The sequence below is a fragment of the Haliotis rubra genome, unplaced genomic scaffold, assembly GCF_003918875.1.
Source record: "Haliotis rubra isolate DU_JTF1 unplaced genomic scaffold, ASM391887v1 Scf617, whole genome shotgun sequence".
NCBI lineage: Eukaryota > Metazoa > Mollusca > Gastropoda > Lepetellida > Haliotidae > Haliotis > Haliotis rubra.
Genome location: NW_025767321.1, coordinates 101,831 through 126,122, shown reverse-complemented (window position 1 = coordinate 126,122; position 24,292 = coordinate 101,831). Strand labels below are relative to the sequence as shown.

Sequence of the window (24,292 nt, the reverse complement as noted above, 5' to 3'; positions counted from 1 at the left end):
ATGTCCACGGATTTTCATAAATTCCAGTCTAATTCTCTTGTCTCCCACTCGAATGTGTCGAAACCTCAGTTCTGTGGAACTCCCAGCAAATTCATATTGATCACTATTTTACCCCGGATGTGTCGAAGTCCCGGCCACTTCAGTTTTCGTACCCAAGCGGACGGTTTTCTTTCAAAGCATGTACGGGAAGGATGTTAACTCATTGTCTCATTGTACCACATGAATTTCACTTCTCTAACCTTGATGTTATTATCGGTATTTTGTTGTGCGGATATGAGATTATTGCTTTCAAATGCTTTAAAGAGATGTCAGATATCTTTGTATACAGTGATGGATTTTCTTTTGAACCAAATTAAAATGGCAGTTGCCAACATAACTGTTAATGGGTCAAGGATGTATGTGTGTGTTGTGAATTTTAATAATAATTTTTATCAATCTTCGAGTTTACAGCTTTGGCGATGCACACGAACGTGGGTATGGTTTACTCCCCCCATGTAAATAAATCAGATTTCAAAACAAAACATACAATCTAGTCCCTGGGGTTTCAACCACCTAAGACTTTACATGATAAGATTGAAAGACTGTTAAAAACAGTATTTACCTCACTCACTCACTCCACTCAAACTCGCACTCCTATCACCTACAGTATGGTGCGGGTGTACTTCAATGCATTACCGATCATACACCTACGGAATATCCAGAATTTAAAAAGCAGAACATCATAGATAAGGTTTGTACATACGTTATTGGAAATGTATCTTACCAATTAAAAGCAATAAAACATTTCCGCATGTGTGTACATCAGTTATATTCAATTGTACTATTCCGACTAAACTTGTCAATGAAACACTGCCAAATAGCGATGATACCCGGTCGGTGTTTATTTGGGAACTTCGGAAGTACAATACTGGCAAATATTATGGATAAAAACATCCGACGTTTCGAAACAGATTCTTGTACTGTTTTCAAACAGGAAATGAATCGAAACGTCCCACTGACAAATTATAAGAAGTTCTAATCCATAAAATGTGTCATTGTTGCTCGTTACAAGTATAGAACATCTCGAAGACATATGCAGTTTGTGAAACTAACACCATTGTAACGAATGGGTCGAACAGCGTTGTGTTGTAAGTGAAGGGACCGACATGAATACTTCGAAGTACATGTTTAGTGTGCTTTCACTTCAGGACAGCCCTAACCGGGTCAAGCAATAATGAACAGAGATCGAATACTGAGCATTATATTACATTTGTGACGTCATTCCATTGTCTGTTCGCTCCATTACTTTTCAGGAATGGAGCGATGTGTACCAGTTTCAAAATAAAACCTTCATTTTGTCATTTTGACATTTAATTTTGAAAACAGAAATATTCCCAATACTTCGAATGGGTAATATCCTCGTAACTCTCCATTCCTTAAAAATAATGTGCCTCGGCTCCATTATTGTTAAGGAATGGAGAGTTACTCGGGCATTACCCTCTACATAATGAACAGAGAAGGAATACTGAGCAATAATGAACAGAGAAGGAATACTGGAATACTGAGCAATAATGAACAGAGAGCAATAATGAACAGAGAAGGAATACTGAGCAATAATGAACAGAGAAGGAATACTGAGCAATAATGAACAGAGAAGGAATACTGAGCAATAATGAACAGAGAAGAGACTGATCTTTTACTTCGAGATAACCGTTAATTAAAATTTCGACACAAGAGCGTTTTGACTGTATCGTAGCGGATAGACCCGTGACGATCCGGGTTAGAATTTATCTTCAGTAACCCATGCTTGTCATACGAGGCGACTAACGGATGGTCAGGCTTTGTTGACACATGTCATCGGTTCCCAATTTCGTAGATTAATGCTCATGCTGTTGATCACTGGATTGTCGTGTCCAAACTCGATTATATACAGACCGCCGCCATACAGCAGGAATATTGTTGGGTGCGGCATAAAACTCAACTCACTCACTCGTAACGGATACACAGATAATTGTCGATGATCAAACAATGGGCGATCAGGTACACAGTCACTGATACCTGATCTGTCTGGATATCCACACCCTGCTGACTCGAACGTCCGGATGTGTCGAAATTACAAACTCGAGCTAACGTTGTCCTACTAATAAAATACGACATCGCCGAGTGTGTCTTCTTCCTATGCGACAATGACTAATAACATAATCAGAAAAATATCTTTGTACCAAGACAGGCGAGGATAGATCTGCATTATATGATTGTGGATACAATGTGTTCTTTGAGCGAGCGAACAGCGAAGAATATTCACAGTGTCACATTGACCCACAAGTCATCTCTGTAGACACATGACAGGCATTCATTACCTCCTTTCATGTAATGTTGAACTATAGAAGTCATTGTTCCTTCCTCACTGTAACCACTGTTCCGAATCACAACCTTTATCTGGAAGTATGTTGTGACACCAAAAAAACCCAAACTAGAACACATTTGTAAAACATGATCTTTAAAGTACTTCTGGCAAACAGAAACCTTTTCACATAGTTTTCCATTTGTCAAATATGCTCAGTAAACGAAAATGGATTACAGGCGAACAATCAACGACCTTAAACAATCAGTGATCAGTATGGAGCATATATGCACGTATATTGCTGCAACATATATTTTCGCTGTCCTAATAGACGGTAGCCCAGTTTCTTCCTCAGTTGCAAATCTATTCACGGCAGGAAATTCGCCCTTGCTTGCAGTGTCAGACCACAGCCAAGTTGGAGGGTTGGTTCCCTTTTACGATTGAATAGGAACTTTGCTCATAGTCGTTTGAACGATCTTTATAATTTGGCTTTGTTGTGGAAGTGCATATGTACAGACTACGTTCTATGAAGTCGGGTATCAGTTTCACCTTATGCGTGTTGTACGGGTGACGCTGTTGGTTTACTGGCGGGGGTGTATTTCAACCCTGCGCCCATTGAAGCATTCAGAAAGCCCGTTGCCATATGTAGTCGGTAAATCTGATACTACCTGTTGGGTGCTGAATTACGTGTTGCTGAGTACGGTCGCTGCAATATCGTGTGTTTGCTTGTGGTGAATTAACACTCAGCTGGGTGTGTCATTCTCGTTATTGAAGAAGGGAGAAGAGTTCTGTTAATAATATATATTAATGTTTCCGGGGTCAAGGCATGCGAATATATTTTAAGCATTTTCGAAATTGAGTTTGTATGTATGTATGTATGTATGTATGTATGTATGTATGTATGTATGTATGTATGTATGTATGTATGTATGTATGTATGTATGTATGTATGTATGTATGTATGTATGTATGTATGTATGTATGTATGTATTGATGTATGTATGCAGGCATGTATGTATGAGTGCGTATGAGTGTTTGAGTATGCGAGTGTGTTTGTGTTTGGGTGTGTGTGTGTTTGGGTGTGTATGTGTGCGTGTGGACACCAGGATCCAGTTCATGAGATTAGCAATAATATATAGTAAGCTGACCGGGATGAGGATGGTGATTCTAAAGAAGGAAAGTGATTAGGAAAAGGAATGAGGATGAAAATGAGTAGAGCAGTAAGGAAGCTAAATGTGTGCCGTGGTTATCTGTAGTGTTAAGGATGGGTTTTAGGATAAATGATGTCAGTTTAGTAATAGGAGGAGATGTGTGCTTGCTGTGACTGTGTAAGAAATATTTAATAAGCATTTCCGAAATTGTATGTATGTATGTATGTATGTATGTATGTATGTATGTATGTATGTATGTATGTATGTATGTATGTATGTATGTATGTATGTATGTATGTATGTAAGCATGCATGCATGTATGCATGCATATATGTGTGTGCATCTATGTGTGCCCATATGGGGAATCGAACCCGGGTCTTCGGCGTGACGATCGAACGCTTTAACCAATAGGCTACCTAACCGACCCCTTTTTATTCTAAATGATTATGAGTTATATGAAGGTTAACCTGTTCGAAACCCGGTTCCTCCATTTGTATTATCAATGGCATAAGTCACACAGGCCAAAAGCTCGGGCTTACATGATCATCCACTGGGAAGAGAAATCCCCATTTGTTCATAGGTCCTTGGTTTTTGTCAGTTATGTATCGCACACGTTTACACATTTATCTGATAATGGAAAAAAATGCGCAAGTCCGTGCATGCTCATATGTAATGTAAATTTGACAACTGAATTAATCCCTGTCATAGCACAGGACGTGTCTCGGTCGTGATCGACTATGAATCAGCAAGATTTATGAACACACATGGAGGTGTGCAGTAACCCTGCAGGCGACCTATATCCAGGATTTGCACGATTTTGAAGCGAATGCAGCAGTTGTACCGAGATGCAGAATGATGTGCATTACGAATGATTTCTACTTGCTTAATATCCCTCCCTTCATGTGGGATACACAAATGCTAAAAACATAAAAATAGATGACCTTGACCCTTTTCACATTGCCTGTGGACAGTAAATGTATGTTAAAGTAAACACTTACAATCACATTGTTGCAATCGGGCCCTGGAACTTTCAACATGTAAACATAATTATTGTAACGAAATCAGATTTAAATATGATGTTTAGCATTGTGGTATTAAATACAGTATTGTTCTAAACATTGTAACCAATAAGGTATAAATAGTAAACGATATTTCAATATTGAAATGTTGAAAGTGGCCGTGTTGATGTATGTGACAGGGTTGAATGTGTGGGCTAGGGGTTTGAACAGTATTTCAGTTAATTCAGTTGATCTGGTACAGGTTTAAGACATATACCTCTTTCGTGAAACTGGAGCATGGTGCTGGCAAACCTTAAAACATAGCCAGGAGCTTCGAACCCACGATCTAAGGAACTGAGCTCAGATAACCCTATACACACGCTTTGAGTATTTTAACTTATGAAAGGATATTAGATATAATTTCACCATCCTAGATTAACCATTCTCGAGTTGACAGCAGGTGTACTACATGGCAATCGTGGATGCTGTCTTTTGCAATCAAGGTATATCGCGTTGATTTATTTTGTGACGTTTCAAAACATTTTAAGGTCAATGATTTCTCCATAATGTCGTGCTTATCCGTGAAGGTGACCGCTATCCTCAAATTGTCTAGTACCTTAATATGCTGGTCGTGATAGGTGATTTAATGGATGGCATTTGTTTCTGAAATGTCATTGTTGCTGATTGGCGATTTAATGGATTGCATTTGTTTCTGAGATGCTTATGATATCAATCACTGGTTTGTCTGGTCCTATCTCGAGGCTCCATCATTTACCTATCGCTTTCATATAGCTTGAATATTGGTAACGTTAATGTGATCGAATGTGATCCACGACCCAGTACAAAGGTCTGATTTCATTAAAAGAAACATACCCCTGAAGTTTGTTGTTACATATGTTTAAACAGTAATAGACAGTTATTGTTAGAGACACTACATATTGATGACAAACACTATAGTATAGGAAACAGTCATTGTATGCTTGTACAACATTTGTTTTCATTTACTCAACGTCTATTTTTTAAACATGTTTTCGGTTATTAATGTATCCCGGAAAGCAGAGAGACAGAATTGTCCAAGCTGCATGTGCGATTTGTCATAATGATCCCTAGTTTGTTAACCGCCCTCTCCTCTCTCTCTCTCTCTCTCTCTCTCTCTCTCTCTCTCTCCTCTCTCTCTCTCTCTCTCTCTCTCTCTCTCTCTCTCTCTCTCTCTCTCTCTCTCCCAGATTTCACGAAAGTAGGAAACGTTAAAACGTATTATTTCATTTTGAATACTCTCAAAGCGGCGTAAAACTTCACTCACGTAGTACCCTTTGCGTTTCAGTATACCTACCATTTGTAAAGGAAGTGCGACCAGGTCTCAACACACCGGACTTCGAACGCTGGCCAGATGAAGCAGCTAAGTATGACCCTAACATGGCCTTGGGCATCTTCCACGGCCTGGAGTTTAATCTCTCCTGTCTGTCTATAGTGGGTAAGTAACTTAGAAAGGCATTTAGAAGTTGAAGCAGTAATGAAGTGTAACAATATATGGATAAACGTCTTTTTTTCCAGTGAAAGCGACGTTTTAGTGTGGGTTCTAACACCGTTATCAAGCAACAGACTAAAGATGGAGAGGCATATATATACAAGTGTAGGGATGTGTTTGTACCGTACGATAGGTAGTACCTTAGTACCTTAAGTACGTTACGACGGGCATGAATAATATTATTCCCCGGTGCATTGCTTATCCTTTGAAGATCCGGGTTAGAATAGATCTTCATGTTTGTCGTAAGAAGCGACTAAAGGGATCGGATGGTCAGGCTTGGCACATGTCATCGTATCCCAATTGCTTAGATCGATGCTCATGTTGTTGATCACTGGATCGTCTGGTCAAGACTCGATTGTTTACAGACCGCAGCCATATAACTGGAATATTGCAGTGCGGTGTAAAACTAAACTAAACTCACTCACCTGGACGCATCTAAAATTGTATTAATAACTCAAAGCTCAAATGTACAGATCTTTGAGTTCGCTGAAACCTTCCTTGAACACCTATATGAACCTACCTACCCTGTATTTATACAAGGGATCAGACGTTCTGTTAAAAGCATTAGAAATGTAAATGTTTTATAACTATTTGATCCAATTCTACCATATACCATCCATATCTTTGGTACAAAAAAAGTGTCGGCAACATATTCAGAACGATAAGGACAAATCTGTGGAATCTGTTCAGCGGGTGCAAGCCAGCTTCACAATAACACCACATGATTGTATTGGGTTGTTTCGTTACAATTCGACGCGATAGATGGGGGTAGAGGGTAAATATTGAGATGGCATTCACGTCAGGTGAATACATAGGAACTGACCGACTGTTGTTTGGCATTCAATTTCATAATCTTAGTAAGAACTTCGAATTTCTATTTTAATTAGTACTAACATCTCACACTTTCAATGTACCCCGCAATGTCTTAGTATGTAGTCATGTATTTATAAATTATCTATTGCTAAATTCACACACGTCTCACAATTCCCATGTGTCAATGTAAGGTCTTCGTATCTAGTAGTGTATTCATAGACTGTCCAGTACTAAATTCACACACGTCTCACACTTCCCATGTGTCATTGTAAGGTCTTCGTATCTAGTAGTGTATTCATAGACTATCCAGTACTAAATTCACACACGTCTCACACTTCCCATGTGTCAATGTAAGGTCTAGTATCTAAATTCACACAAGTAGTGTATTCATAGACTGTCCAGTACTAAATTCACACACGTCTCACACTTCCCATGTGTCAATGTAAGGTCTAGTATCTAGTAGTGTATTCATAGACTGTCCAGTACTAAATTCACACACGTCTCACAATTCCCATGTGTCAATGTAAGGTCTAGTATCTAGTAGAGTATCTAAATTCACACAAGTCTCACACTTCCAATGTATGTGTATTCATAGACTGTCCAGTACTAAATTCACACACGTCTCACACTTCCCATGTGTCAATGTAAGGTCTTCGTATCTGGTAGTGTATTCATAGATTGTCCAGTACTAAATTCACACAAGTGTCACACTTCTCATGTGTCAATGTAAGGTCTTCGTATCTAGTAGTGTATTCATAGACTGTCCAGTACTAAATTCACACACGTCTCACAATTCCGTATGCTACTGGAACGTCTTCGTATCCAGTCGTGTACTTAAAGAACATTTTGCACTAAATTCACACATTCTCACACTATTCATATGTTCATGCGAGGACTTCGTATTTAGCCGTGTATTCATAGACGATTTACTACTAAATTCACACAGATCTCTCACTTTCCACATGGCCCTGGAATGCCATGTAGATCTAGAAACCTCCACCTTTGTCCTGAAAGTATAGATACAAATTCTTTCCACACCATATTTTAAGGAATATTGGTTTATTATTGTCGTAAATAACCTGTCTTCAGATAAGCCTAAATGGATCCTGTAGTCAAGATTGATCTTAACCTAAATATGAAGGTGAAAGGTTATTGTTGTGAAACACAATATGGTTTTTAGGAATCAGAAACTTAATTCATTGTTCTGAGACAATGCATTTTTTAAAGAAAACCTTGTGCATGCCTCTGTATGATTTAAGCCTTGGACCCCAGTGACTACCCTGCTTTAAAGGAAGGAATTACACAACTCATCAGGGAAGCCATGGTTTCGTCATACCAAATACAGAAGGAAAGGTAACTCACTCATACATGTGTATCTGAGTGAGTGAGTGGGTGGTTTGAGTAAACGAGAGAATATGCACTTCTGTGATCGAGAGTTTGAGTGCTTTTCTGAGTTTCTATACAAGTGTTCATGGCACAATCACGTGTGTGTATGCGTGTGTGCGTGTGTTCCTAATTATGTCAGCACTCACGTGTCAGTGCATGTTGCATGTGTGTGTTTGTGTTTGAGTGTGTGTGTGTGTGTGTGTGTGTGTGCGTGTGTTCATAACGTTGCATGGGTTGATATGTGTCTACACTTGTATGTTTATGTGTCAGAATGTTACTTTGTACTGTTTCCAGTTGTAATGATGGTCTGAGTAAAAAACACGTAAAAGTAAAAAACAAAACAAACCCGGTTCACTCTTAAGACTTTTCCCATTATGACTTAAAGATAAAGGGGTAAACGAGCTTACTTATAGAAAAGTGGGCTTTTCGTATCATAATCTGTGTCCGTAGTCTGCCTATAAACCATGTCTAACAAAGATAGTTTCTCACAGAGATTAACATACAGAAAAATCTGTGAGCTCTTTTGTCTGATGGTAAGCCGAATGGTGGAGTGTTCGATCACTCCGGATAACGCAGATGTTTCCTCATACTTTCCGTCACTGGTTTATTCGGTCCTGAGATGATGATGATGATGATGATGATGATGGTGGTGGTGATGGTGGGTGTGGTGATGAGTGAGTGAGTGAGTACGTGCGTTGGGTTTTTGCCTCAGCAATATTACGCCGGGGGGACACCAGAAATGGGCTTCACACTTTGTACCCTTGTGGGGAATAGAACCCGGATCTTCGACGTGAAGAGCGAACGTTTTAACCACTAGGCTACCCTACCGCCTTGATGATGATGATGATGATGATGATGATGATGATGATGGAGGTGGTGGTAATGATGGTGATGATGACGTCTTATTATCAATATTATTGCCTACATATTGTGTTTAGATGGCTGTGGAAAGAGTTTTACAAGATTCAGAAAAACGAAGCCAGCGCGTATGGGACGGACCGGCTTTCGAAACAGTTCTTGTAAGTAAACGATGATTAAACAGTAAATTTACACCATAATCACCGAGCGTAATTTCCAGCCAGAGTTGAAGCTACCAGTCAAACGAAATTTAAACTGAAATATTAAACATAACATGAAGCTATTGAAATATAGTATAAACATAAAAATGTGAATAGATTGATAGAAAAAGTGTGTTAATTGACAAATCATATCAGTTTTGCTAAATTTTCATTTTCATATTAAAGCTACTGACTAAAAACTGTGGAACTTATGATAAATATGTTAGATTTCCTATTTTAGTATTTTAGAGATTATGTCGAGCATATCTGTAACGGTATTTGTTATTTCCAGCATCAAAAGTCTAAGCGAACTAAAGTCGTGGCTGTCTAAGATGAACTATAAGCTGAAACAAAAGGAAGCCAAACGTCTGCTCAAGGTACTATGGGTCGAAAACTCTCATGTTTAGTTATTCCTGCGGATGAAGTTCTTTGATCACATTGTACATTTGACACATTTGCACCGAACGATCCCCCACGAGATATGATCAAATCTGATTTAACTCATATATGAGTATAGTATTTTGTGTGATCTGCTCTAACGCCACGAGTGAGTGAGTGAGTTTAGTTTTACGCCGCTTTTAGTAATATTCCTGCAACATCACGGCGGGGGAAACCAGAAATGGGCTTCACACATTGTACCCTTGCAGGGAATCGAACCCTGGTCTTCGGCGTGACGAACGAACGCTTTAACCACTGGGCTACCCCACCGTCCCTCTAACACCACAAAGTCAGCGTTACAAACACTGCTGGCCAAAATGTAATACATTCACTGACAATAGCATAGCATGATTGGATTGGGTGGGTCCATTAGCAATGCAAGGGTGCAGTAAACAGGAACTCAGATCCAATCAGTTCCAGTTTTGGTTCTTGCACCTTCAAACCCATACCCGTGGGTCTCAACAAAATGGCCAAAGTCCAGGAAGTACACACACACACGCACGCACGCACGCACGCACGCACGCACGCACGCACGCACGCACGCACGCACGCACGCACACTCTAGTCGTGCGCCGTTATATAAATGAAATACCTTTAAATGCGGCGTAAAACATAATTCACTCACTCAATCGCTCATTTATTCCCTCACACACCTGTGAAGATCCAAGACTTCAGCAACTTATGCTTGTCCTAAGTGGCGACTTAGGGTTCGCGTTGTCAGGCTTGCTGTCATATGATGACGTATGACGTCGCATCCCATTTGTGTAGACCGATGCTTCCGTTGATCACAGCATTGTCTGGTCAAGACTCGATTATTTGCAGACCACCGTCATATAGCTGGAACATTACTGAGATTTAAACAAATAAATAAACAAACGTCTTTGGTTTCACACATGTCCAATGCGTGCTTTCTGAACCATGTCCTCTCCTTTAGATGGCTGGGCCTTCAGTGTTCTAACATATACTGTCCTGAAGCAATCATACAGATGTTCTGTATCTATTTTAAATCAAACCTCAGAATCGGCTTTCTTTTATTTACTTATCGTCACACTCAGGAATATTGAAAATAATCGACTCAGGATCTGACTAAACAATGCCTGATATTGTATTAACCACGCAACGCTGCGTTACTTCAAAGTTCCTAACCCTGACCACCAAATCTGTTAAAAGTCTTCTCAACGCATATGTTGCTTGGCACCAGTTCTAACGTGCAGTCCCTATGTCGTTAGCACAACTCGTTTGGCTTTAATTATAAAGATTTTACTCCTTACTCTGTCATTTTCCGGCTGGCTGTGCGATCTACAGTTGCCTCCCTTATAATGTTCATCAAAGCACTCTCGTCATTAAACTCGTGTTGACACCATAAACTAGATTAGTTAGTAGTCAACTTAAATATGAACAAATCATACTCTACTAATTGTATCCTCACAATCCCCAAAACGGAAAACTTCAGTTTTAGGAATCCAGTGTGCAAGTTACAATGACCGGTTAGACCAACATGCATTTTGTTTATATGGTTGTTTAACGCCACTCTCAACAATTTTACGGTTATATAAACTTAAGGTATGCTGTAAATAATGATCGGGGTCAGAAAATCCAGTGATTGACATCACGAGCATCGGTGTACGCAATAGGGGTATGATGTCACTTATTATACGTATCACATCTGGCATTCGCCTCTTACAACAAGCACGGAATGCTAAGATCGGATGACTTGAACGTTTAAACAGTCTTCTCAGTACCGAATCCTTCCTGCTGAATTGTTCTTTTAATTTGATGAAATCTCATTCAGTCTCTTCTTGCTTTTTTGTTGGCAGCAACTCAAGCTCAAGGAAAAAATGGTTTTCCAAGAATTTTACATGGTATTTGAAGAACTCATTCACTCGGGTGATGTAAGTTGATTGTTATTGTTGCACAGTGTGCGATGTAATAATAATTCAAAGTAATGTATTTGTTATTATTGCACATGATTCATCAATGTTGCACAGAAAGTTAATTTTTGTCAGCAAACAGTAAGGTATTATTATTATTGACCAGTAAGGTATATGTTGTTATTGAACACTGAGGTATTTGTTGGTATTGAACAGTAAGATATTTGGTATTTTTGAATGGTAAGATATTGGGTATTATTGACCAGTAAGGTATATGTTATTATTGAACACTAAGGTATTTCTTAGTATTGAACAGTAAGATATTTGGTATTATTAAATAGTAAGATATTGGGTATTATTAAACAGTAAGATATTTGTTATTATTGAACAGAAAGGTATTTGTTGGTATTAAACAGTAAGGTTTCTGTTCTTATTGAACAGTAAGGTTTTTGTTGTTATTGAACAGTAAGGTTTCTGTTATTATTGAACAGTAAATGTATTTGTTATTATTGAACAGTAAGATATTTGGTACTATTGAACAGTAAGATATTTGTTATTATTGAACAGTAAAGTATTTGTTGTTATTGAACAGTAAGGTATTTGTTATTATTGAACAGTAAGATATTTGGTACTATTGAACAGTAAGATATTTGCTATTATTGAACAGTAAGGTATTTGTTATTATTGAACATTAAGATATTTGGTACTATTGAACAGTAAGATATTTGTTATTATTGAACAGTAAAGTATTTGTTGTTATTGAACAGTAAGGTATTTGTTATTATTGAACAGTAAGGTTACTGTTATTATTGAACAGTAAATGTATTTGTTATTATTGAACAGTAAGATATTTGGTACTATTGAACAGTAAGATATTTGTTATTATTGAACAGTAAAGTATTTGTTGTTATTGAACAGCAAGGTATTTGTTATTATTGAACAGTAAGATATTTGGTACTATTGAACAGTAAGATATTTGCTATTATTGAACAGTAAGGTATTTGTTATTATTGAACATTAAGATATTTGGTACTATTGAACAGTAAGATATTTGCTATTATTGAACAGTAAAGTATTTGTTGTTATTGAACAGTAAGGTATTTGTTATTATTGAACAGTAAGGTTATGTTATTATTGAACAGTAAATGTATTTGTTATTATTGAACAGTAAGATATTTGGTACTATTGAACAGTAAGATATTTGCTATTTTATTGAACAGTAAAGTATTTGTTGTTATTGAACAGTAAGGTATTTGTTATTATTGAACAGTAAGATATTTGGTACTATTGAACAGTAAGATATTTGCTATTATTGAACAGTAAGGTATTTGTTATTATTGAACATTAAGATATTTGGTACTATTGAACAGAAAGATATTTGTTGTTATTGTACAGTAAAGTATTTGTTGTTATTGTACAGTAAGGTATTTGTTATTATTGAACAGTTAGATATTTGGTACTATTGAACAGTGAGATATTTGGTACTATTGAACAGTAAGATATTTGCTATTATTGAACAGTAAGGTATTTGTTATTATTTAACAGTAACATACTGTTATTATCGAACAGAAGATGTTTGTTATTATTAAACAGTAAGATGTGTGTCATTATTGAACAGAAATTAAGGTATTTGCCGTTATTGAACAGTGAGGTATTTGCCGTTATTGAACAGTGAGGTATTTGTTATTACTGAACAGTAAGGTATTTGTTATTAATTAACAGTAAGGTATGAATCATTATTGAACAGTGAGGTATTTGTTACTATTGAACAGTAAGATATTTGTTATTATTGAACAGTAAGATATTTGGTAGTTTTGAACATTAAGGTAATTGTTGTTATTGAACATTAAGGAATATGTTTTTATTGAACATTAAGGAATTTGTTATTATTGAATAGTAAGGTATTTGTTATTACTGAACAGTAATATGTTTGTTATTATTGAACAGTAAGATAATTGGTATTATTGAACGGTAACATATTTGGTATTATTGAACATTTGGGTATTAGTTGTTATTGAACAGTAAAGTATTTGCTATTATCGAACAGAATATATTTGTTATTTTTGAACAGTAAGATGTGTGTCATTATTTGAACAGAAGTTAAGGTATTTGTTGTTATTGAACAGTGAGGTATTTGTTGTTATTGAACAGTGAGGTATTGTTATTATTGAACAGACGATAGTTGTTATTATTGAACAGTAAGATATGTGTCATTATTGAACAGACATTAAGGTATTTGTTGTTATTGAAGAGAAGTTATTTGGTACTATTAAAAAGTAAGATATTTGTTATTATTGAACAGAAGATATTTGTTATTATTAAACAGTAAGATAAGTGTTATTATTGAACAGAAATTAAGGCATTTGTTGTTTTTTAACAGTGAGGTATTTGTTGTTATTAAACAGTTTGGTATTCGGTATATTGAACAGTAAGGTTTTTGTTATTGTTGAACAGTAAGGTATTTATTGTTATTGAACAGTAAGATATTTGGTATTATTGAACATTCATGTATTTGATGTTATTGAACAGTAAGATATTTGGTATTATTGAACATTCATGTATTTGATGTTATTGAACTGTAAGGTATTTGTAATTATTGAACAGTAAAGGTATTTGTTATTATATTACTGTAAGCGATTTCTGATTGTTGCACAGTAACATAAAGTATGTGTTATTACTACACAATATTTTGCGCTGTAACATTTTTATTTTGTATTTTAAAGTTCGTATTTATTGTTACAATATATTTTATCATAACTTGATTGTAAGCCATTTATTATTATCACACTTAATCATATCTGTTTAGTCGTATTTTGTTCTAAAATATTTTGACGGATATTGCTATATAAAAGAATTAAGTGGTACAAGTGCACAATAATAAGTTAAACGATAATTTCATTACTGCGAGTAATTAGATATGCGTTGATAATTTGTAATTATTTTACTGTAGGGTATTGATTGCAATATCTTTATATGCTAAACACAGAATTCCAATAAGACTGTTTTATTAGATATAAACTAAGGAGCTAAAGATATCTACCTCTCGGTTGATTTTATGTTGTTTATTTTTCAAACTGCGGCAGGAATGAGTGATGGTTAAAAAGAAAAGGTCAAATTTATCAACAGTGCTTTCAATTTTAATTTAAATAAAACAAAAAAAACTGTATATTTTTCTTGCAAACACTTTGATTTAAATTGTCCTTCTTGTTTTTCAGATAATCACCAACCATTTCAATCAGTATTTATGTGGAAGGGTCGGCGAAAGGTAACTAGAATAGCAGTCAAGATGAGACAAGATGAATTCCTATATTGCAAAATAGTTCTATATTTTGTACAGTGAGCCAAACTTCGTTAGGCCAGTCCCCGTCATTCCAGGCGCCGTTAGTCCAGACCCCATCATTCCACACCACGTTCACCAAAGTCATCTTAGAAAACGACACACAATTAACACAAAACCTAAAAACGACCTTTTTCACTTATTGCGATAAATGTTTTTAATAAAACTGTTGAACTATTTATATTTCCAGGCGAATGGATCCAGACAATTTCGTCTCATTTCTTGAGGAAGATCAAAAGGTATGATTTCTAAGAAAGTGCAATCCCAAAGATAACATATGTTATGCTTCTATGTGCAGACGAAACAAATTTAAGATGACATAAACTTTATTCTTGTCCGTGATAATTCGTAAAAGACTGAAACAAACAAAAGGTTCCAGTCAGAACACAATCTAGAAACATTTTCTTAAAATATACTCATGCCAATAATGGTTGTCACCCTCTTCAATTTTTTCAATTGGAGCGGGGGTGTGGGTTGGGGGTACGAGGTGACAACCATTATTGACATGAGTATACAAGCTGAAAGCATACTTCACAATGTAACGACTGCGTAGCTACAGTGAAGCGCTAGCGTGGCTGATATCTTGAGATTTTACGTCCCCTTCAAATTGACAAATTGGACATGAAGGCTATGTGTACACTCATGTGTAACACGAATTAACACTAGGTGAAAATATCACTGTTTACGCTACACAGGAATATGTTAACATTAGAAATAAATATAAAATACCATTTATAATACTAACTTACTCTGAACAGAGCTCAAACATACTGTACTGCGCGGGATGGAAAACTGATACGGGTGCACATTTTGAAACATAAACAAACCTTATGGAAACTGACATGTAAAGACTGTTATGGAAACACCATCTAGGTAATGTTATACATCATTTACAACACATACATACATTTTGGTGGCCTATTTTCACTGTTAGTGGGATGGACTCCCGGTCCTGTTGTAAGTTTGCCATTTCGGCCTGTTTCCGTGTGCGTTTAACTAAGGGAGGTAACTTAAACGCGAAATTAAAAATAACGGAACGAAACACCACACACTGTTTTGTTATAATAACTCAAGCTGACAAAGAAAACATAGGATGATACATGTATGTTATTCATTTGATATCATTCTACTTACACACAACTATCGTAGTTAATTAATATCAATATGAATTGAATAAGTGAGTGACTGTTGTATTAGTCAGTTTCTATCATTCATTGCGATATGTAAAACAGTGTTGATTAAATAAACAAAATCTGGTGATTGACAGTATGAGCAACGATCTACGACATCGGACATCGGGTCACGGTGACCGGCTCTCAGCCACATCACCCTGTTGGCCTTCAGTGCTCTTATATTGACCTTTTAGAAACGGATAGGGAACTAGGGCTAATTTCTATACCAGAGTTCGCCTGTGATTCAGTTTGATCAACCAATATTCTGTCACATAAACTGATGACCATGTTGTTTCCTTGCAGGAAACGTTTTCAGTGGAATCGTCCAAACTGATGATCAAACATTTTGTTGATGATCAAATGAGGGGTACGCTTGGAACGATGCACTTCACAGAGAAAGAGGTTTGTGAACACGTTGACTCGTTTATATTTATGAAAGACTTGCCAAGGAATTGCAAATGTGATACAAAACTAAGAACAGTAACAAGGGTTCTCAATTTGGGCTGAATGTCCTCCATTTAAAATCAGCATCAATTTAGTGTGTGTTTGTGTGTTTTTGATTGGAGAGTAGCATCGGTTATTGCGTTGAGAATCATGGCGCAGGTATAATGAGATACCTCATCGCAGTTCAGCATGGATACCCCACTTAACTCGGTCTGTAAAATATTCGAGTCTGACCGGACAATCCAGAGACTCACACACAAAACATCGATCTGGAAAACGATGACATGTGTCAACCAAGTCAGCGGGCCTGAACACCAGATCATGTTAGTCGCCTTTACGACAAGCATGGGTTGCTGAAGATCAGTTCTAACCCGGATCTTCACGGGTGGTCAATGAAGGGGCGACCAGCTTAGTCAGCAGTCCCAGTCAGTGCCTTTCGTATTGCTCTTCGACGAGTAATAAATGTTAGCTAAATGTCACCCGATTCCGTTAGTCACCTGGCTGAAGATCAAATTTAATTGGATCTTCACGGGAATTGATGTTTTGCAAAATTAGTACGACGCATATCCTCATGTAATAATATGTATGTGGTGGTGTGTTGTCCTGTGCATAGGTCACAAATTACTTAAAGTTAACCAAGGTTGGGCGCGGAGAGTCCTTGGATCGGTGACCACGTTTGGCAGCTTGACTCCTGAGATTCTAGGACTTCAGTCCTGTCTCACAACGAAGCACATGTGATACATGTGATCACACCTTAGGCAACTGAGTTTGTTCAAAATTACCTCTGTGCACCCAGCAGAAAATGGGTACCCGGTGGGATAAGTCATGTAACTATAACCTTCTAGCGCCTAACAGGCAGGTTATCCGCGGAGTAATAAAATGTTAGCGTTTGACCATGCACAAATGTGTGGAAACAGGCGCTTTATATTGGGCATTATTGTTATTATGTATATCCTCTCCCTCCTGCAGTTCTATGACTACCTCCTGTCCCCCGACAACAGCGTGTGGAACCCGGAACAGGATCAAGTCACCATGGACATGTCCCAGCCTCTCTGTGACTACTGGATAGCCTCTTCTCACAACACGTCAGTGACGCCATTTTGAATTTTAACGTTATTTTCTTCTGTACCGGTTTATATTGGAGGGCAAAAGTTTTGAGTGGTTAAAGTTTTGTCGGGTAGTCAAGTGGATAAAGCATTCGCTCGTCGTGCCGAAGACTGTTCGATTCATGTCATGGGTACAATATGTGTCGCCTATTTTGTAGTGTCCCCAGTCGTGATATTGCAGGAATAGTGCTGAAACCTTCGTATAACCATACAAAAAGGATGTCATTTTAACGCTAATTATTTGTCGGCGTCCTCAGTGTTTAATAAACAGCAGCGTCCTTAAATTCAGTGCTGGCTTAGCTACTCGAGGATACAAGCACGTATTTCAGGACTGCATTAATCGACCAAGGGAGATAACTCACATCTTTCACAACTCTAAAACGTGTTAGAGATTGCAGGGAGTGAGTGTGAATGAATTTAGTTTTACGCCGCCTTTAATAATAGTCCAACAATTTCACCACGGGGGACACCAGAAATGGGCTTCACTCTTTGTACCCATGTGTGAAATCGAACCCGGGTCTTCAGCGTGACGAACGAACGCTTTAACCATTAGACTACCATGCACGCCCGTGCAAGGGGATTTTACCCAACTTAGAGGCACACAACAGAATGTTCGAAGATGCGTTAACTCACTCACTCACTCTACAAAGAGAGATTCTTTCAAAGTTCAAAGTGATATTACTGCAGAAAAGAGGTATTTTGGAAAATAGTTACTATTGGAATATATTCGTCTTTGTCACAACTGGGTACTGTGGTGATCGTGTTTCAGGTACTTAACAGGCAATCAGATCAACAGCGATTCCTCCGTGGAGACGTACGCTAGAGCTCTACGTATGGGATGTCGATGTGTGGAGTGTAGGTGTTCTCATCCTAAACTGGTTTTAGTCAAGTATAACGAAAAAGCATATGTCTCAAGTATAACGAAAAAGCATATGTCTCTTTCATATATGTGCTTTTCACTAAGGCGACGTAGTCCGCCGAGGAGAGTTCAAACCTAGGACAAGAAACGTATATATGTATGTATGTTAGATAACATACTGTACTAGCTGTATTAGACAACATATATTACTAGTTATGTGTAGTTTGCCGAGGAGAGTTCAACCCTAGGACAAGAAACCTACATATGTATGTATGTTAGATAACATACTGTACTAGCTGTATTAGACAACATATATTACTATAAAAGTTCAACCCTAGGGCAAGAAACGTATATGTATGTAGTTTAACCTGAGGTAGACAACATATCATACCCAACCCTAGTACAAGAAACCTATATATGTATGTATGTTAGATAACATACTGTACTAGCTGTATTTTAGACAACATATATTACTTGCTATGTGTAGTTTGTCGAGGAGAGTTCATCCCTAGGGCAAGAAACGTATATATGTTTGTGGGTTCGAATCCCCATTGTGCTTCTGCGGTTGTCAACACCACATCCATTCCGTGACTATCAACAAAATGGTAAACGTCTGCTACCTGCATCACTTCGAGCTCTCCGTATGCACCATTACGGGAATACGTAATACGGAGGCGTTAAACCCAAACCGTTTACTCAGTTGTCACTAAGTAATCTATTACCCGGGTCCAGGGTCCCGATCCACAAAATGTTCGTAACGTTACGACATTCGTAAGCCTGTGATAAACTCATAGTATAGAGATACGACAGGTCGTAACTTTACGAACGCTTTGGGGCTCAGGACCCTGTCTTCTTAGACATGCAGTGGAAATGCAATGTGCAGAGTTGCGCCCCTTACCGTACCAGGATCGGATGGTCAAGGGTTTCCTATTCCAGATCCAGAACGACCACAACCATTTAAACGTTCATCCAGTATCAAGAATGTATGTGGTCATGTAACAGCGTTTAACTACCTTCGCACTTTTCTTTTACCGAGCCCACTTGTCTCTGTTTTAATGTATCACGTATTTTCGCCAGTGGACTGTTGGGACGGGGCAGACGGCATACCACTCATCAGACACGGCGGCAAGGTGTCTTTAACAAGAAGTGTCAGATTCGATGACGTAGTCAAGACAATCCATGCCAACGCGTGGCAAACTTCAGAGTAAGTAGATAAAACATTGTCCTCCTAAACTATATCATGGCCACAGTTGCAACAATGTGTTTGACAACATATTTGTTAGCTAACATATTTGACTAGTCATGCGTTAGATGTTAGATATTACTAGCTATGTGTTAGCTAACATATTTTACTAGTTATTTGTTAGCTAATATATTTACCAGTTATTGTTAGCTAATATATTTTACTAGTTATTGTTAGCTAATATAATTTACTAGTTATGCTTTAGCTAACATATTTTACTAGTCATGCGTTAGATGTTAGATTTTACTAGCTATGTGTTAGCTAACAAATTTTACTAGGTATTTTACTAGCTCTGTGTCAGCTGACATATTTTACCAGTTATTTGTTAGCTAACATATTTTACTAGTTGTTTGTTAGCTAACATATTTTACTAGTTATGTGTTAGATGTTAGATTTTACTATGTTTTAGCCAAACAAATATTGCTAGCTGTGTGTCAGATTACATATAGTACCAGATTTCACCAATTATGTATTAGATATCTGCTAGATAACAAATACTACTAACTATGTGTTAGATAACATGTGTGTTAGCTAACATGTATTACTCGTTACAAATGTATGTGTTAGCTAACTTTATTACTAGTTACAAATGTATGTGTTAGCTAGCATGTATTACTCGTTACAAATGTATGTGTTAGCTAACATTTATTACTCATTACAAATGTATGTGTTGGCTAACATTTATTACTCGTTACAAATGTATGTGTTAGCTAACATTTATTACTCGTTACAAATGTATGTTTTAGCTAACATTTATTACTCATTACAAATGTATGTGTTGGCTAACATTTATTACACGTTACAAATGTATGTGTTAGCTAACATTTATTACTCGTTACAAATGTATGTGTTAGCTAGCATTTATTACTCATTACAAATGTATGTGTTAGCTAACATTTATTTCTCGCTACAAATGTATGTTTAAGCTAACATTTATTACTCGTCGAAGAGCAATACGAAAGGCACTGACTGGGACTGCTGACTAAGCTGGTCTCCCCTTCATTGACCACCCGTGAAGATCCGGGTTAGAATTGATCTTCAGCAACCCATGCTTGTCGTAAAGGCGACTAACATTATCTGGTGTTCAGGCTCGTTATCCTGTTGATCACCGGATTGCCTTGTCCAGACTGGATTATGTACTGACCGACGCAACATAGTTGGAATGTTGTTGAGTTCCGCGTTAAACAATACACGGAAAATTGTAATATTTTAATCATTTGTATGTCTTGTCCCAGATTCCCCGTGATCTTGTCCTTGGAGAATCACTGTAGTCTTCCTCAGCAGAGGCACATGGCACAGGTCCTAAAAGATACATTCAAAGGTGCGTGTTATGTACTGTGTGGTGGTAGTTACAGGACATGGGACATCTGAAAGTGCATTTGGATATTTGTGAGTGTGGTTTTACGTAGTGGTGGTCCGATTAATTGAAATAATCGAAGATTGGTCGCAGTGACTAAACGACCAGGCAATCGATCATGTTTTCTCATAATCGAACACAAACAATTCTGGAACACATGTTTTCATCAACAATATTTTTCACAAGGTTGGTTTTGTTTGTTACATTTCATAAGCACTACAAACTTGTTCCAAGTCATCAATGAATTTATCTTAAAGACATCAAGAAATTTATGTTGTAAGATGTGAAATTTTGCCCAAAACCCCCCTCAAAATATGTACATGTTTTTTTCCTTATATTTTTGTGCATTAACAAATTTCATAAATGACGCTAACCAATTATTTTCGATGATTGATCTGTGGTAATGAACCAATCATTAATTATGACATTTTAACCAATTCCCAACACTAGTTTTACGCCGCATATAGCAATACTCCAGCAATATCATGGCATGTGACGCCAGAAATCCGTTTCAATCACTGTACCCATATGGAGAATCGAACACCGGTATTAGGCGTGACGAGCGAACGCTTAAACCACAAGACTATTGGAACAGCATATCAACATGTTTATGATCTCGTGGATGAATGACATCATTCTTACTTTGACCAAGTGACAAGATGGCCATAATTGGCTGACCATAGTTGCTTAAAGGATCGTCGTTCAAAGGATCATTTCACCATGGGTGCTACCCGTGATTTACCTTGATGATAATCCTTGATTGTTATTCGAAGTATTTCATTTGCGCAACCTGACTGGGGACATTTCTAAATTTGAATCAGTGGGGATCATATCCCCGAAGTTCATAGTTAACAACTATAAGAAAGACAACTGTCCGCCTGTAAACCCATGAGCAAAAACACCTCTGGGAAATGCTATGGATCTCATCTTTTAGCAAACACAAGGTACCATTACTGCTTGACAGTGATTCATAAACACAAGCTCATGTACGAATCTCACGATGAACTCTCTGAAATGTTTATGGAATTGGTATCTGGCAATGTATTATGTGTTTCCCTCGCTTGTCTGTAGATGAGCTCGTGACGGCGCCGCTGGATGCGATGGAGAGGCAGCTACCGTCTCCAGAACGCCTCAGGAGGAAGATAATAATCAAGGTGAGTGTCCTCATGGGGAAACCCGTTTAGGTCCGGGTTAGAATGGATCTTCAGTAACCCATGCTTGTCGTAAGAGGCGACTAACGGGATCGGGTGGTCAGGTTCGCTGACTTGGTTGACACATGTCATCGGTACCCAGTTGCGTAGATCGATGTTCATGCTGTTGATCACTGGATTGTCTGGTCCAGACTCGATTACTTACAGACCACATCCATATAGCTGGAATATTGCTGGGTGAGCTAAACTCTCTCACACCTTATGGGGATGCTTCGAGAAGGCTGAGGTTTGTTGTTGGCTTGGTGGTTCTTGTTTAACGGCGAACTCAGCAATATTCCAGCAACATCACGGCGGGGGACACCAGAAATGGGCTTCACACATTGTGCCCATGTGGGGATTCGAACCCGGGTCTTCGGCGTGACGAGCCAACGCTTTAACCACTAGGCTACCCCACTGTCCCTAGTCCAGGAGAGGCAGAGGCGACGGTCAGAAACAGAAGCAGTGATAATAGAGTTCAACATCGTTGGGTGGAACTTTGACATCCGTTTATTAGGCAATAATTGTTAGTTTTAATCAGACGCTCCAGTTCATATAGATAATACTGTTGTCCCCATAAATATTGGCTTTTTGTGTAATCCACTTATCTGGTCTAAGTGTTTATTTAATTGACAGAATTACTTTACGTGAATAAACGTATCCAGTACATCCCTGACGTTACTGGTAGTACAGCTACTGTATCAATAACATATATTTTATGTCGGTATCGGTAATAAACACAATAGTATACGTCATAAATAATAGTTTTTTGCAGTGATAGGTTAAATATAGTCATGTGAATATATGAGATGAAGACAGTTCTCTACATTCTTTTGAACACCATATGTTGTCAAAATTATTGATCATGAACCCAAAATTAAAAAATACATTACATTGTTACAATGGTATTACTGCATAGTGTTTTAAAATATGCTTTCAATGACTGGAAATTATCCTGTCAATTACAAGTGATACTTAAGACGAGTATTGTCTAGAGTTGGCTTTGCCTTTTGCCACAGAACAAATTTATTGATTTTGATTAGATACCTGCCAGCAGTTGTGTATCATGCTTTTTATTGCAGGTATTTTAACTCAAATTATATTTAAAAAATTTAAGCAATATAGACGTATTTCTGAGTACTTCCTTGGCGTCTGCAATATATCATCACTAAGTAGATATTTTCTATTGTATGATACTGTCAGTTAAGAGATGTAATTCTCATTGTGTAACTGTCAAAGATATCGTTTTATATGTTGTGAGGCACAGCAGGAGCTTATGTTCTCTTTAGTAGGGGTGGGTATTGCAGAGAATTTTCATATTGCGATATATTGCGATGCGAAAGCATGTATTGCGATATGTATTGCAATATATTGCTTGAAGTATTTTTAAACAAAAAACTACTTATAATCGAAGTAATGCTTGATTTATAGAGCAAATACAGAGCAAAATCACTATGTTTGATTAAGCATTAATGACAACTTGCATTCATGATTAAAAATAAAAATGTGAATAATATTTGGCACAAATGAAAGAAGGAAATATCCGAAGATTTCCGAGTGTTACGAAGTTTTCCGAATGCAAGTCAAAATACCGCTTTTCGATCAGCGTATCGCAATACGTATCGTTTCCATGTCTGAACCGGTAAATACCGGTAAACCGGTTATATTGCGCAGCCCTACTCTTTAGTGACCTTATCTGAAACATTAATTGATGATACTTCCGCATCCGATCCATAAAACATATCAGTTTGGGACACTTTCATATTTTCCTACAGGCTTAACATGTTGAAGAAAGCAAAACAAGATATTTAATTAAGCATGGAGAATCACCAACATAGAATCTGGATTAAAAGCGCATAAATAAAAAAAATGATGTGTGTTCTAACGATGAGTGGTGTTCAAAGATGTTAAACACAGCAAGATTTTGTTGCGCATGCTAAATGTGTGAACATGAATTTTCAGCTGACTTCCGCCGAGAATAGTTAAAATTATGATGTAGCTTGAAGCGATGTTCGCTCATT

At 37.4% G+C, this 24,292-nt stretch overlaps 1 protein-coding gene across 1 annotated transcript in view; it reads left to right on the top strand.

Moving 5' to 3' along the window:
- Positions 1-24,292, top strand: part of LOC124256074 (1-phosphatidylinositol 4,5-bisphosphate phosphodiesterase gamma-1-like) — a 64,289-nt gene that overhangs the window by 10,169 nt on the left and 29,828 nt on the right. The window contains exons 2-14 of the mRNA XM_046690004.1: positions 5,797-5,946; positions 8,073-8,166; positions 9,138-9,218; positions 9,550-9,634; positions 11,513-11,587; positions 14,782-14,831; positions 15,094-15,142; positions 16,379-16,477; positions 17,489-17,604; positions 18,395-18,480; positions 19,562-19,688; positions 20,963-21,048; positions 22,156-22,238. Coding sequence (XP_046545960.1) covers positions 5,797-5,946; positions 8,073-8,166; positions 9,138-9,218; positions 9,550-9,634; positions 11,513-11,587; positions 14,782-14,831; positions 15,094-15,142; positions 16,379-16,477; positions 17,489-17,604; positions 18,395-18,480; positions 19,562-19,688; positions 20,963-21,048; positions 22,156-22,238 — 1,181 coding nt within the window. The remainder of the gene's footprint in view (positions 1-5,796; positions 5,947-8,072; positions 8,167-9,137; positions 9,219-9,549; positions 9,635-11,512; positions 11,588-14,781; positions 14,832-15,093; positions 15,143-16,378; positions 16,478-17,488; positions 17,605-18,394; positions 18,481-19,561; positions 19,689-20,962; positions 21,049-22,155; positions 22,239-24,292) is intronic.